Here is a 13,598-nt window from a genome sequence, read left to right as displayed (position 1 = left end):
TCTGTTTGTAAATTTGCAAAAAAAATGTTTTGCAGTATTTGCCCAACTTTAAGTGTCACCATATTTCTTGGCTTTTTTTATAACATGAAAGATCAAATTCACTGAAATATAATCTTAGGTCAGATATTTTTTCCTAACTTCTCCCATTCTTTCTTTCAGAATGTTTTTGTAGATAAACCAGCATTTCCGGAATACAAAGTTTCAGATGCAAAAAAGTCCAAATTCATACTGTTGCATTTTAGCACTTTTAAAGCTGGCTGGGACTGGCTTATTTTACTGGCAACGTTTTATGTTGCTGTGACTGTACCTTACAATGTTTGCTTTATTGGCAATGATGAGCTATCTACAACTCGAAGCACAACTGTCAGTGACATTGCAGTGGAAATTCTTTTTATCATAGGTAAGATATATTTTTCTGCTTTCTGAATTTTGTTTTTTATAGAATATCTAAATTTAATGTAAAAAGGTGCAGTAATGATCAGACAATTATATCACTTTTTAAAATATTCAATTTCTCAGCAGCACGTCCTAACAGGTTTTTTTTTTTAAACAGATATTTGGTGGTTTCTTTGTTCTGTGATACAGCATGGCCAGAAGGCAGCAGGAGAATGCTATAAGTCCCAGGATGAGGAGAAGCCTTATTCCCTGTAGAGGGAAGAAAGGTTTCTATAGATTAATTAAAAGCACCTGAAGCCAATTAGAGCACCTGAAGCCAGTCATCTGATAAAACCTCCCTGTTTCAATCAGCCAGGGGAAAGAGTTGGAGCAGAGAGCAGTTTGAAGGAGTTGGAGCAGAGTGCAGTTTGGACAAGTGCCATAGGGGGCTAGAAGACCAAGACCATAGGTAAAGAGACACCCGGCTTGTGCAGAGATAGAGGGCAAAAAGCTCCACAAACTGAAGAACAGGAGAGGGAAGTAGCCCAGGGGAAGGAATCACTAGTTCAAGTGATTTACCACTATCCCTAAGGCCCCTGGGCTGGGACCCAGAGTAAAGGATGGGTCCCTCCCTCTCCACTACCCTTCTCTGGGTTACTAGTGGGACAGTAGATACCCTAGTTCAGGGGCAGGAAACCACGCCCATCACAATTTTACTGGCAGTTTGCCACAGTTCTTATATATTTATCATGCCACTTGCCAAAATGTGGTTTCTAGTTAGGCTTGTTGTTATAGTTTCAGTGGGAGATCTGCTTTAAAAAAGTGGTGCAATATGATTTTCATATTGGAAATTATCTCCCTGTTTCATTATCATACAGACCACGTTAGTACTATTGATTATGTTCTGTAATCCACCTGAATGTTGGTATTTGAAGTGTAAATTTTGCTTTTTTGCTTGTCCCCTCTCAGATTCTTAACTGATTTTTGTTTTATGAACCCTCTAGTAATTATATCTCCAAAACATTGAGGTAAAAATATAATATATTGGGAAATAGGGTTATTCCTGCTGGCTCTTTTGTGGTGCACAGAGTTTCCTTTTTTAAAGATTGATTCCTTTTCTTTATGAACACAGAAAAACTGATCATAGGCCTTTGAGTATAACAGGAAGGGTCTTTAGAACTTTTTGTAGTTCCAATACAGTTCTATATCTATTATTTAAAAAATATGTAGCTACACTGCATAAAGAGTATAAGTACAATTCTGGTGCCAATACATAGCTGTAAGACCTTTTTTTTTTTTTTTTTTTTTTGAGAAACATGGAAAGTTTAATAGAATTTTATTTAACCCACAGAGACCTGGGAATGTGATATGGTAGAAAGGGATGTGGAGGAGGGAATAAAATTATCAGCAGAGTAGAGGAATCTCAAAAGACAACACTTTTTTTTTTTAACGGAAAAAGTATGGTGATTTGGAATGAGGGGTTAGCTCATGCATGAGAAATAAGAACGAAACCCAAACTTCTTATACACCAAATATAGGCTATTTTTAAAGAAGAAAAGGTGGGGGAAAGGGACAGTTTTTTCTTAAGATCATCTTGAAAAATGTTTCTTCCCCTTTACTGATACAAATTTAACAAAATTCAATATAAGAATAGCTAGCAGAAATGATGCTTAATGGAAGACTCTGAAATATTTGTCTCTTCCCCTTTGGAAGTAGAGTTCAAATGTAGATTTAAGATAAAATTCTTCTCCTTGATACCCAGGGTGGTTCTCCACTGATGATTTATTCTTTGTTTATTCCCTGTTAATTGCTCACGTTATCCTCAACCATTGTAGAATATGCAATAGAGATCTACGTTCTGTGATGCAAACCGGACAGAATTTTTGTCCTTTGTAAAATATGTGAGGTTTTCGCTAATCAGTTATGAAGTGACTACAGATTACATTATAAAAAGTGCAAAAACAAATCAAGTCCATTAGATCCATCTTAGGGAGAGAGAAAGAGGGGGTAAAAATAATGTAGATTTAAGGTTAAAATAACCAGATGATCACAGGTTTCCTTACCATACAGAATGCAAATAACTAGTTGATGTTATGACTGAGTAATTGGAATCTGAGTATGAGAAAACATACACTGCGTCTATCTGATTTATGTGTAGTGTTATTCATATGTAGCAAGACAGAAGATTTATGGCCCAGCACTCCCTTTTTCTTTCAGTTCCTGGGTAGAAATACACAACTTTGATATCAGTAAATCAACAATGATGTATCCATGATGCATGTAGCAAATGTTCTTTTTATTTTTCCTGACTTCTCTGATCTTTGCCTGCTATTTTTTTTGCCAGCTCTTGGCTTTGTGATATAGTGAGTAAAGAAAGTAAATTCATGAATAAACATATATGGGTAAAATATTTGGTGCACTAAAAGGGATTTATCTGTCCAATTTCAATTAACAGTAATGAGAATCACAAGCATCACATTGAAAATGTACCCAATACCATTTACTTTTTTTTCACACATTTTTCTTTGATAATTGTTTTATTTATCCCCCTTGCTCTCCTCCTCCCTCTCCGTCTCTCCCTCCCACCCCCATTGTTTATTTTTAACATAGAGGCTGGATTTTTCTAATTTTTTGACCTGTTGTTCTGCGGACAGTTTGTTCAGATCTTTTAGGGTTTCTATTTATTGTGTAAAAAGAAAAGCAGTACTTGTGGCACCTTAGAGACTAACAAATTTATTAGAGCATAAGCTTTCGTGAGCTACAGCTCACTTCATCGGATGCCACCAAATGCATCCGATGAAGTGAGCTGTAGCTCACGAAAGCTTATGCTCTAATAAATTTGTTAGTCTCTAAGGTGCCACAAGTACTGCTTTTCTTTTTGTGAATACAGACTAACACGGCTGCTACTCTGAAACCTATTTATTGTGTGTAAGAACTGGTTCTTTCATGTTTGTGTGGGAGTGGAAAATAATAAGGTTAACGTTCAGTTGTGCCCCAGTCTAGCAAAACCCTTAAGCGTGGACTTAGCTTTCGGAACATGAGTAAGCACATTGAAATCAATGGGATTAGTCATGTACTCAAGGTAAAGCACAAAATTGAGGGCTTTGTTGGCCTTGACAAGGATACTTTTAATGGATAATTTGTGCAATTTTAGGGAAACATTGAAAAAGTTTCTAGAAAATTTCTCAAGATTACCAAAGTGAGAGAACTGATTGTAATCAGTTTGTTGTACATGAACTACTGCATCACTGTACTTACAGATACTGAAAATTCTTGTATCTGTTTTAAATTTCTCTTGGATATCTCAGAATTTTTGATAATTTTTATTCACACATACTTTTGATAAACCATTTTATTTTGAGGTAAGATATGCTCTCATTTTTAGCAGTACCTTGAGGGGGCCATTTAGGGATCTGGGGCAAAAATTGGGGATTGTGCCTGCTTTGAGCAGGGGGTTGGACTAGATGATCTCCTGAGGTCCCTTCCAACCCTGATATTCTATGATTATATGAGGGTAAAGCACTCACAACAAGAGGGAAAAATACCTCTTGCACTTTCTAGAAGCATGTGAAGTTTATTGAGCAAGAACACTAGAATACTGTGCCTGCTGATACCAGTTACCAAGAAAATTAATAGGAAGTGGACTGTTGCTTTCCTCTAAGAACAGAAATGTCTGTTAAAGTGCTTTGGGTGAATCCTTTTCCTTGAGTGGAAGACAACTGCCAGGCTCATCTGAGCTGCAATTCAGGAGAGCATTCCTAGCAAAGTACTTTAGCACATGCCTAAATCCCATTTAAATACATTGTTAAAATTAAGGGCATGCTTAAGTGCTTTCCTGAATCAGTACCCTGGTGAGTGGAGTGAAATGTTCAGATTAAATGTCTTTCCTAAAGAGTGAATAGTAGGTCAAGCTGTGGGTTTAACTGCTGTCTTTTAAAATTCTCAAAAGCAAAGATTGGGGGTGAGAACGTATTTTATTATTTCTAGAGGGGAACATAGTTATCTTTCACAATTTAACCTAATTTTAATTTGTTAAATCCTGTACATACTAACGTGCTCTTTTAGTCATTTGTTTTCATGTAGCTATTTCAAGACTTTTTTTTTCTATTTTCCTTTCCAGTTTTGTATATACTTCTTATTTAGTGTTAGACTCTGTAAACAAATGTTTATTTTTCATCTGTTTCTCCAGCTTGATGAAGAATGCTTTATTTTAACTAACAGGAATACCTAAAATTTGCTTAAAAGTTCTTTTAAAATAATAATAGATGGACCCAGAGAGAAATTCTTAACTCTAGTGAATTTAAACTCTCTCACACACAAGTTTTTAAAGGGTTTCATTGGTGACTAAGAAAAACACATTTATTTTACCATTTATTTCAAAGTTCTTGCAAATGATATTGTATAGGCAGCTAATTGGATAGGATTTGTTATGCAATACATATGCTAAGGACCTCAATCTATCCCTATGCTGTTCTTTTCCAGTACGCTTGAAGGTTTGACATATAGAATATGTTGTGAGAGAACTGGATTTGATACAATCAGCAACCATCTTACACACTTAACCCCCAACTCGCACTTCCTGAGCTGGAAGCCACAAAGCCAGGACCAAAATCTGGCCTTGCTTAGGCAGACAAAAACAGCTGAAAGCTGCAGTTTTACTGACTGGGATAGATAAAGTAAAAGGACAGATTCATGAGAAGGAGGGTGGAAATGTGGAAAACTGATCTTGATTCTGGTTGTCTAAGTTTTTTGCTGAAGCTGCTTTTCTGATAAGGAAAATAATGCATTGTTATTGGCTGTTGCTAAGGAAATTGTTAACCTGTTAGTATATAACTCAGATTGCTCCTTTGTTTGAAGAAAATCTATAAAAAGTTTAGTTCGTGTGCTTTGAAGCTTTTATTTGGGCAAGGATCTGGCACCTAAGCTCCCTTCCAAGTAGAAGCAAGGAGGGCCCAAGAAGGTTTGGTTGCTGTTTCCCCATACCAACTCAGACTTTGGGTAAATGTAAATGTTTGGCATGCTCTGAACCTACTGCAACAGCATGTGTGTGTGCTTGAGACCTAATAAAAAAGTATTTTTAGGGAACAGCACGCTTGTTTGTACCAATCATTTATCAGATGGAGGTCCTGTGTCCTCATTGATTTACTCCTGACATTGACTGGAGAAAAACAGTTAAGGTACCACTGCTTTGTTTTCTGAAAACCCTGGGTAACATATAGTATAAGGGACTTTGGGTTATTTGACATGTTCTCCTTTCCTTCTGGATGATCTATTGGACTAATCTATCTGGGGAAATTATTTCTTTTCTCTCTCTCCATTTTGTTGGTCACACCATTGTTGGCATGTGACTTTTACCAAAAATCTCCAGTTTCATGTTTTTGTTTCTACGAATTGCTTCATTCTGACTTTCAGACAAAGAACCATCTCTTTCATTTCTTTATCTAAAAAAGCATTGATCACCTTCCGAATTGTAAGTGGTATTACCTGAAAAATCATTGTTCAGTTGTAGAGTCCTATCATTATTACTAAATAAAATAATATGATCAGAATTTATCCTAAAGAGAAGTTTGAAGTCTTTTCAGGCACGTAACACTTTTTTGGTAGATTAGCCATTGGAACTTTGAAGTTTCAGTAGAACAATGATGATTCTCCACATAAGGCTGTTCAAAGCTACTAAGATGGCAGAAGGCCTTGTCGGTAAACTTTTCTCATGTTGAATACCATTTCACAAACAAAACTGAAATGTTTTGTAGGCAACTCTTTTTTTTTAATGAGCTACAAGGAAATGTAGAGATCAACAGAACCAGAACCAGAACCAACACACCCCGCATGTTGCCATGAAATGCAAAACATCATTTGTTAATTATTATATCCTAATCTTTTGAGTTCAAAATAAGCATATCAGTGTCATACAACACACTGTACCTAGCACATCAATTAGAACATTTTCATAAGACACTTCCTTTCTGATGTTTTCTGTTACATGTTATTATAGAACAAGGAAAATAATTGGATCATTGTGTATCTTTCATAAATTAAATACCAGATGAATGGATCTAAGCCATGGACCTCAAATCTTCCAAGCATTGCCATAAATCCACATGAATTCCCTGAGTCTTACGTTTTGCATATGAATACCTGAATAATTATAGTACAATAATAAAGTACAAGCATATATTTTACTATTGGTTATGCATAATGATTCAAATATAAACATTATTCCATAAAAGATCAATTATAATATACACTTACAAAATTTGGCCTACATCAGCTGTAAAAAGATGGTGGTAGCATTTTAATTACTCACTCCATTATTAACAAAAATACACGTTACTTCATATTTTTTTCCCAGTGAAAATGATTAGTTATTACTTACATAGCATCATAGGTGCATTGTAGTGCTTTACAAGTAATGTTCTTGCCTGGAAGAGCTAACAATGTAAATAACTCAAACACTGACAAGAGTAGATCAGAAGACTTGTGTATTTGTGAGGACAGTCGAGTTCCTGTCGATAAACAGGGAGGCTTCAAAGCTCCAGTTGCTAAACTTGCTGCAAAAAAACCCAAGAAGGGATATATAGTTATGATCTGATAGCAGAATTTGTCCCTAAGTACTGAACGGTTTCACTTCATAATGGCAAAATATGAACAGAATAGAATGTGACTTCTCATAGAATTTATTCCATTGGAGGAATATTGTAATATAACCATGAGTTATGGATTAGTTAGTAATGTAAATCAACTACTTAGTAAGTTGTTTTGTGTTAAAAGTTTGGGGTATTTTATCTATAATTTTCATGTCAAAATAACAAAGTGAAACTGGCAAGAGCAAGGAGTTACTTGCTGACAATTTTTCAAATAGCTTCCATTTGCATGCTCACAAAACTTACGAGCACAGCCATTTGTCTCTCTCAAATCCCTGTTTGCATTCATAAAGTAAATCTGTCTGAAAATAGAGTAGATAGGCATAAATTACCCATTTTTTCTATGTACACATGCCTGTTTGTGTGGGAGTGTTTCTATGTGTCTAAATGGGTGCAGGCTCATTTTACGTTAATGGAGGCAACTTGAAGATGCCATAGTTCAGGATGCCTCTCCACCTGTTTGTCATCTTGTTTCTGTGTTGCTATTTAAAAGAAGCTCAGAGCAGCTTGTCTTTCAGGGTATAGGCCAGCTGGTGTAGCTCTACCCTTTACTTCAGTAGAGCTGTGGTGATGTACAGCAGATGATGCTTCTAATCCCATATCTGAGGTTTCATTTCTTAAAATAACAAAAAAAAAAAATGTTGTTGACAACTGTACAGGCATAAGTGTGTGGATACCAGGCCGGCCCTAGATCATATGGCACCCCAGTTGAGGAGTGTCTTTGGCACCGCCTACCCACATTTGTTAAACTTTTGACTATCTTATTTTTTTTATTGCCTCTGTAGCCCATTTCATGACTTTGATACACAATTTGCATGCATGATTTATCCCTGTCATATCAGATGATACATTTACATGTTAGGATCTGTAAATCTGTATTTATTCATGCCATATATAAACAAATACGAAAATCATTTCCTCTAAGCTTATGGAAACTGTTCTTAATTTTAAGAATAACTGAAATGTACTACCATCATGAAATTGATCTGAGCACCAACATGAGGTGGACCAGTATTAAATAGTGTTACAGCAGGTGACCGCCTTAAAACATTATCCTTAGTCCTTTAGTTCAAAAGGTCGCTTTTGTCCTTGCAAACTGAAGCACAGTATCAGAGAATCCAAAGACTGGTCAATGTCATTTTCAAGTGATAAACTAGCAAGCAATGGGTCAGTCTCTTATCGGCCATCATCGATCGAAGATATGTTTAATGAGCCTGAGCTTTGAAAATCTGTGCTCAACTTGTGACTGCGACTGGTAATGTGAGCAGAATCCTCAAAGCTATCCGGATATTAGGAAAAGTGCTTTTCGGCTTTGCATCATGAATGAATTGGAAAACATGAAGTGGAGAGTGCCTCCCATGTTGCAAAGTGTGATGGATGTTGTCCAATTTGATATAAAGGTTTTTATCATTGACATCCAAACATTCCCCATGTTGTCCGGTGAAGGCCGGTACAATTGTTCAAGTATTTCCTGTCTGCCAGCAGCTTACTAAAATCATACAAGAATCCCCAGGTCTTTTTGTGGTGCTTCATTTCACCTTTCTTCGATGGGCACTTGAGCAGGGAAAATGGGTGAGCAAAAAAGTCCCTCTTGAATTTTTCTTCCAAGTTTCCCATCAACTTATCTCTGCCTTTGTAACCAAACTGTCTCTTCTTCGGATGAATACGTGTTTCCTTGAAGGCAGGCTCAACTCTGAAGTTTTCCACCATTTCTTTGGCAGCAATGATGGCATCTTCAAATCGGTTCTCTGTAGGCCACAACAAAATCAAGGCAGCTTCTCATCAAAAGCAGTAGTGGTTGTGATGTCCATCAACTGAGTTTGTAATGCCTTTCTTACAGTGTTTACTTGGAACAAGATATCATGCCAAACCACAATGGAGACTAGAAATTTGAAATCAGTGATCTGGTTTGTCAGGATTTACACTTTGGTGTAGGATTTTGGCCTTGTCTTTACTTTATTGTGCCAGTTCCATCCGCACACCATAAACCTCAGTCACTTGGTACCTCACTGGCCTTACACTGTCAATGCGGCTCTCCCAGCAAGTGTTACAAATTTGACCATAAAGTCTATGATCGTCCACCTGATGATTCATGCTGAAAACAGGACATATATCCTTTTCAGCACTTCAAATAGAGATATTGAATCTGAAGAAGATAATGCTACATTTGACACAACCAGGTTGAGGGAATGGCAGCTACAAGGCATGAAGAAAGCTCTTGGATTCAGTGCAAGGCCCCTTGCCTAAGTGCTACAGCAGAGTTAGGGATGGAATGTTCAAGTTAGAACAATTTAAAATAAATTTTAGTAAATGTAATGTATTTGTTGATATAAAATAAATTAACCTTCTAATGTCGTCATAATGATAATTAAATTAAAATCCACTCCTAACAGCTCTTTACAGCCATTATTATTGTCAGTTCAGGAGTGTAAAAACCTTTCATTATAAAAATATCCATTGTATCAAACTTGCTGGCCTTTTGGACTGGCCATGTTGCAAATGGAATAGCTGATGACTCCTATATTATATTTATACTTTTAAAAGACATAGTGAGTACACACATCCTTTGATCCATGATCAATGGAATTAGGTCAGTTCTGTTGTGACCTGTTAGTGATGTTCAGCACATTTATTCAAAACATTAAAAAAAAATGTCATCTGAAGGGCGGTAATGATGTAAATGGACTTCTTGGGATGTTTGCGAAGGGGAAAAAGTGGACAATAGAAAAGGCTATGAACAAGAGAATTGGATATAAGAGGCCATCTTCTCTATCTCACACTAAAGTCTATAGAACAAAATTCTGTTTTGTAAAGAAAATATTAATTTTCAAAGGGCTTAATTCTGAACTTCAAAAAATTTAGAAGTAGGAATAGCTAGAACAAAGCTGGTATGTTAAATGCTAAAAAGGCCTGCTCCAAAATGCATTTAAATCAATGGGAGTCTGATTGGGTCAGGCTGGAAGTGCAGCACAACATAGACCTTATGCTGAGTTGCTATTTTTGGCAGAACTGTGTAGGCAGCTGTAACTCTGTCCAGATCTGCATCTGTGCTTCTGCTAAATATGGTCAATGTTCATTTTGTCAATGGTCATATACAGGTCTCTGTTTATAAAGATTTTTCTCTCACACATATATCTTTCTGCCTATCCAATTCAGGGTTGGTTTCCTAACCACTTCTTGATAACAGAAACTGAAATAATTGAAAAGGAGTACTTGTGGCACCTTAGAGACTAACAAATTTATTAGAGCATAAGCTTTCGTGAGCTACAGCTCGTTTCATCGGATGCATTTGGTGGAAAAAACAGAGGGGTGATGAAGTGAGCTGTAGCTCACGAAAGCTTATGCTCTAATAAATTTTTTAGTCTCTAAGGTGCCACAAGTACTCCTTTTCTTTTTGCGAATACAGACTAACACGGCTGTTACTCTGAAACCTGAAATAATTGAAATAGCATCATGTAACAATACAAAATCTTTGGCTGAAGCAATTATTTCTTATCCCTTTACTGTGACTTCTATGATGACTAATTTCTTGCACTTTAGCAGTTAAGTACATTGTGATCAGTATGCATTAGAATCATTTTGCAATCAGAATTGCAGCATTCCAGTAATATGTGACATGGCTCTGGCGGTATGTTTACACTGCAATTCACTGACTAAGGCTTGCGGGGCTTTCGCTAACTGAATGTTTAATTGCAGTGTAGATGTTAGGGCTAAGGCTAGGAAGTTGGTCCAATAAAAGATATTACCTCACCCACCTTGTCACTCTAATATCCTGGGACCAATATGGCTACAATACTGCATATCATAAAAAGACACCGTTTTCTGAACACACTATGCTTTTATAAAGTCTCAACATATTTAAGACATTTTGTTTTTTAAAATGGTTTAAGGTAAAAACAAATGCCAAGCCCAGAGTTGCCAGCTTTTATGGTTTTATCATGAGTTTCAACAATAGACTGGACTTCCACATACAGTGCTTCCGCTGACGTGCACGGGCTGAAATTGTGGAAAAGCAGCATCACTTGCCCCATAACCTCAGCCGTGCAGAACACAATGCCATCCACAGCCTCAGAAACAACTCTGACATCATAATCAAAAAGGCTGACAAAGGAGGTGCTGTCGTCATCATGAATAGGTCGGAATATGAACAAGAGGCTGCTAAGCAGCTCTCTAACACCACATTCTATAAGCCATTACCCTCTGATCCCACTGAGGGTTACCAAAAGAAACTACACCATCTGCTTAAGAAACTCCCTGAAAAAGCACAAGAACAAATCTACACAGACACACCCCTAGAACTCTGAGCCAGAGGTATTCTATCTGCTATCCAAGATACATAAACCTGGAAATCCTGGACGCCCCATTATCTCAGGCATTGACACCTTGACAGCAGGATTACCTGGCTATGTAGACTCCCTCCTCAGGTCCTACGCTACCAGCACTCCTAGCTATCTTCAAGACCCCACTGACTTCCTGAGGAAACTACAATCCATTGGTGATCTTCTAGAAAACACAATCCTGGCCACTATGGATGTAGAAGCCCTCTACACCGACATCCACATAAAGATGGACTACAAGCCGTCAGGAACTGTATTCCCGATAATGTTATGGCAAAGCTGGTGGCTGAACTTTGTGACTTTGTCCTCACCCATAACTATTTCACATTTGGGGACAATATATACCTTCAAGTCAGCAGCACTGCGATGGGTACCCGCATGGTCCCACAGTATGCCAACATTTTTATGGCTGACTTAGAACAACACTTCCTCAGCTGTCGTCCCCTAACGCCCCTACTCTACTTGTCCTACATTTATGACATCTTCATCATCTGGACCCATGGAAAAGAAGCCCTTGAGGAATTCCACCATGATTTCAACAATTTCCATCCCACCATCAACCTCAGCCTGGACCAGTCCACACAAGAGATCCATTTCATGGACACTACAGTGCTAATAAGCACCACCCTATAAAGCTATAAACTATAAACACCACCCTATACCGGAAACCTACTGACTGCTATATTTACCTACATGCCTCCAGCTTTCATCCAGACCACACCACACGATCCATTTTCTTCAGCCAAGCCCTAAGATACAACCGCATTTGCTCCAACCCTTCAGACAGAGACAAACACTTACAAGATCTCTATCAAGCATTGCTACAATTACAATACTTCACCTGCTGAAGTGAAGAAACAGATTGACAGAGCCAGAACTGTACCCAGAAGTCACCTACTACAGGACAGGCCCAACAAAGAAAGTAACAGAACACCACTAGCTGTCACTGTCAGCCCCCAACTAAAACCTCTCCAGTGCATCATCAAGGATCTACAACCTATCCTGAAGGACGACCCATCACTCTCACAGATCTTGGGAGACAGACCAGTCCTTGCTTACAGACAGCCCCCCAATCTGAAGCAAATACTCACCAGCAACCACACACCACACAACAGAACCACTAACCCAGGAACCTATCCTTGCAACAAAGCCCACTGCCAATTATGCCACATATCTATTCAGGGGACACCATCATAGGATCTAATCACATCAGCCACGCTATCAGAGGCTCATTCACCTGCACATCTACCAATGTGATATATGCCATCATGTGCCAGTAATGCCCCTCTGCCATATACATTGGCCAAACTGGACAGTCTCTATGTAAAAGAATAAATGGACACAAATCAGAGGTCAAGAATTACAACATTCAAAAACCAGTTGGAGAACACTTCAATCTCCCTGGTCCACTCGGTTAGAGACCTAAAAGTGGCAATATTACAACACAAAACTTCAAAAACAGACTCCAACAAGAAACAGCTGAATTGGAATTAATTTGCAAACTGGACACCATTACATTAGGCTTGAATAAAGACTGGGAGTGGATGGGTCATTACACAAAGTAAAACTATTTCCCCATGCTTATTTTTCCCCCTACTGTTACTCTCACGTTCTTGTCAACTGTTGGAAATGGGCCATCCTGATTATCACTACAAGAGGCTTTTTTTCCCCTCCTGCTGATAATAGCTCACCTTAACTAATCACTCTCATTATAGTGGGTAAGGGAACACCCATTTTTTCATTTTCTCTGTGTGTGTGTGTGTGTGTGTGTGTGTGTGTGTGTGTGTGTGTTTTATTTTTATATATATATATAATATGTCTATCTTCGTATTGTATTTCCCACTGCATGCATCCGATGAAGTGGGTTTTAGCCCACGAAAGCTTATGCTCTAATAAATTTGTTAGTCTCTAAGGTACCACAAGTACTCCTGTTCTTTTTGCTGATGCAGACTAACACGGTTACCACAAGTACTCCTTTTTCTTTTTGTTTAAATATTGATATTCCTAAGTCTTCTAAAATGGAATAGCTTAGTTGGCTTCCTTTGAAATTTGGTGTGCCTTTAGAGTGGCGGAAAGGGTCAGTGACCCATATTTGGGGTTATTTGAGCAAGGGGTTGTGGCCAGAGAAACTTTGAACAAAATTGCCATTTTCAAAACGTTTCTAAGTGGTGGGGTGTTCTTTTTGCACATAGAGCTAGAGATCGAACTATTGATGTGATGTAGGTCAATATGGTCTCAATCT

The 13,598-nt window shown here is 37.8% G+C and overlaps 1 protein-coding gene across 2 annotated transcripts in view; it reads left to right on the top strand.

The window, feature by feature from the left end:
• KCNH8 (potassium voltage-gated channel subfamily H member 8) overlaps nucleotides 1–13,598 on the top strand; it is a 412,103-nt gene that overhangs the window by 209,577 nt on the left and 188,928 nt on the right. For both annotated transcript variants that reach the window (XM_043509048.1, XM_038390383.2), the window contains exon 5: nucleotides 160–400. In XM_043509048.1, coding sequence (XP_043364983.1) covers nucleotides 160–400 — 241 coding nt within the window. The remainder of the gene's footprint in view (nucleotides 1–159; nucleotides 401–13,598) is intronic.

This window comes from Dermochelys coriacea, chromosome 2, assembly GCF_009764565.3.
Source record: "Dermochelys coriacea isolate rDerCor1 chromosome 2, rDerCor1.pri.v4, whole genome shotgun sequence".
Lineage (NCBI taxonomy): Eukaryota > Metazoa > Chordata > Testudines > Dermochelyidae > Dermochelys > Dermochelys coriacea.
This window is presented reverse-complemented; position numbering and strand designations above follow the sequence as displayed.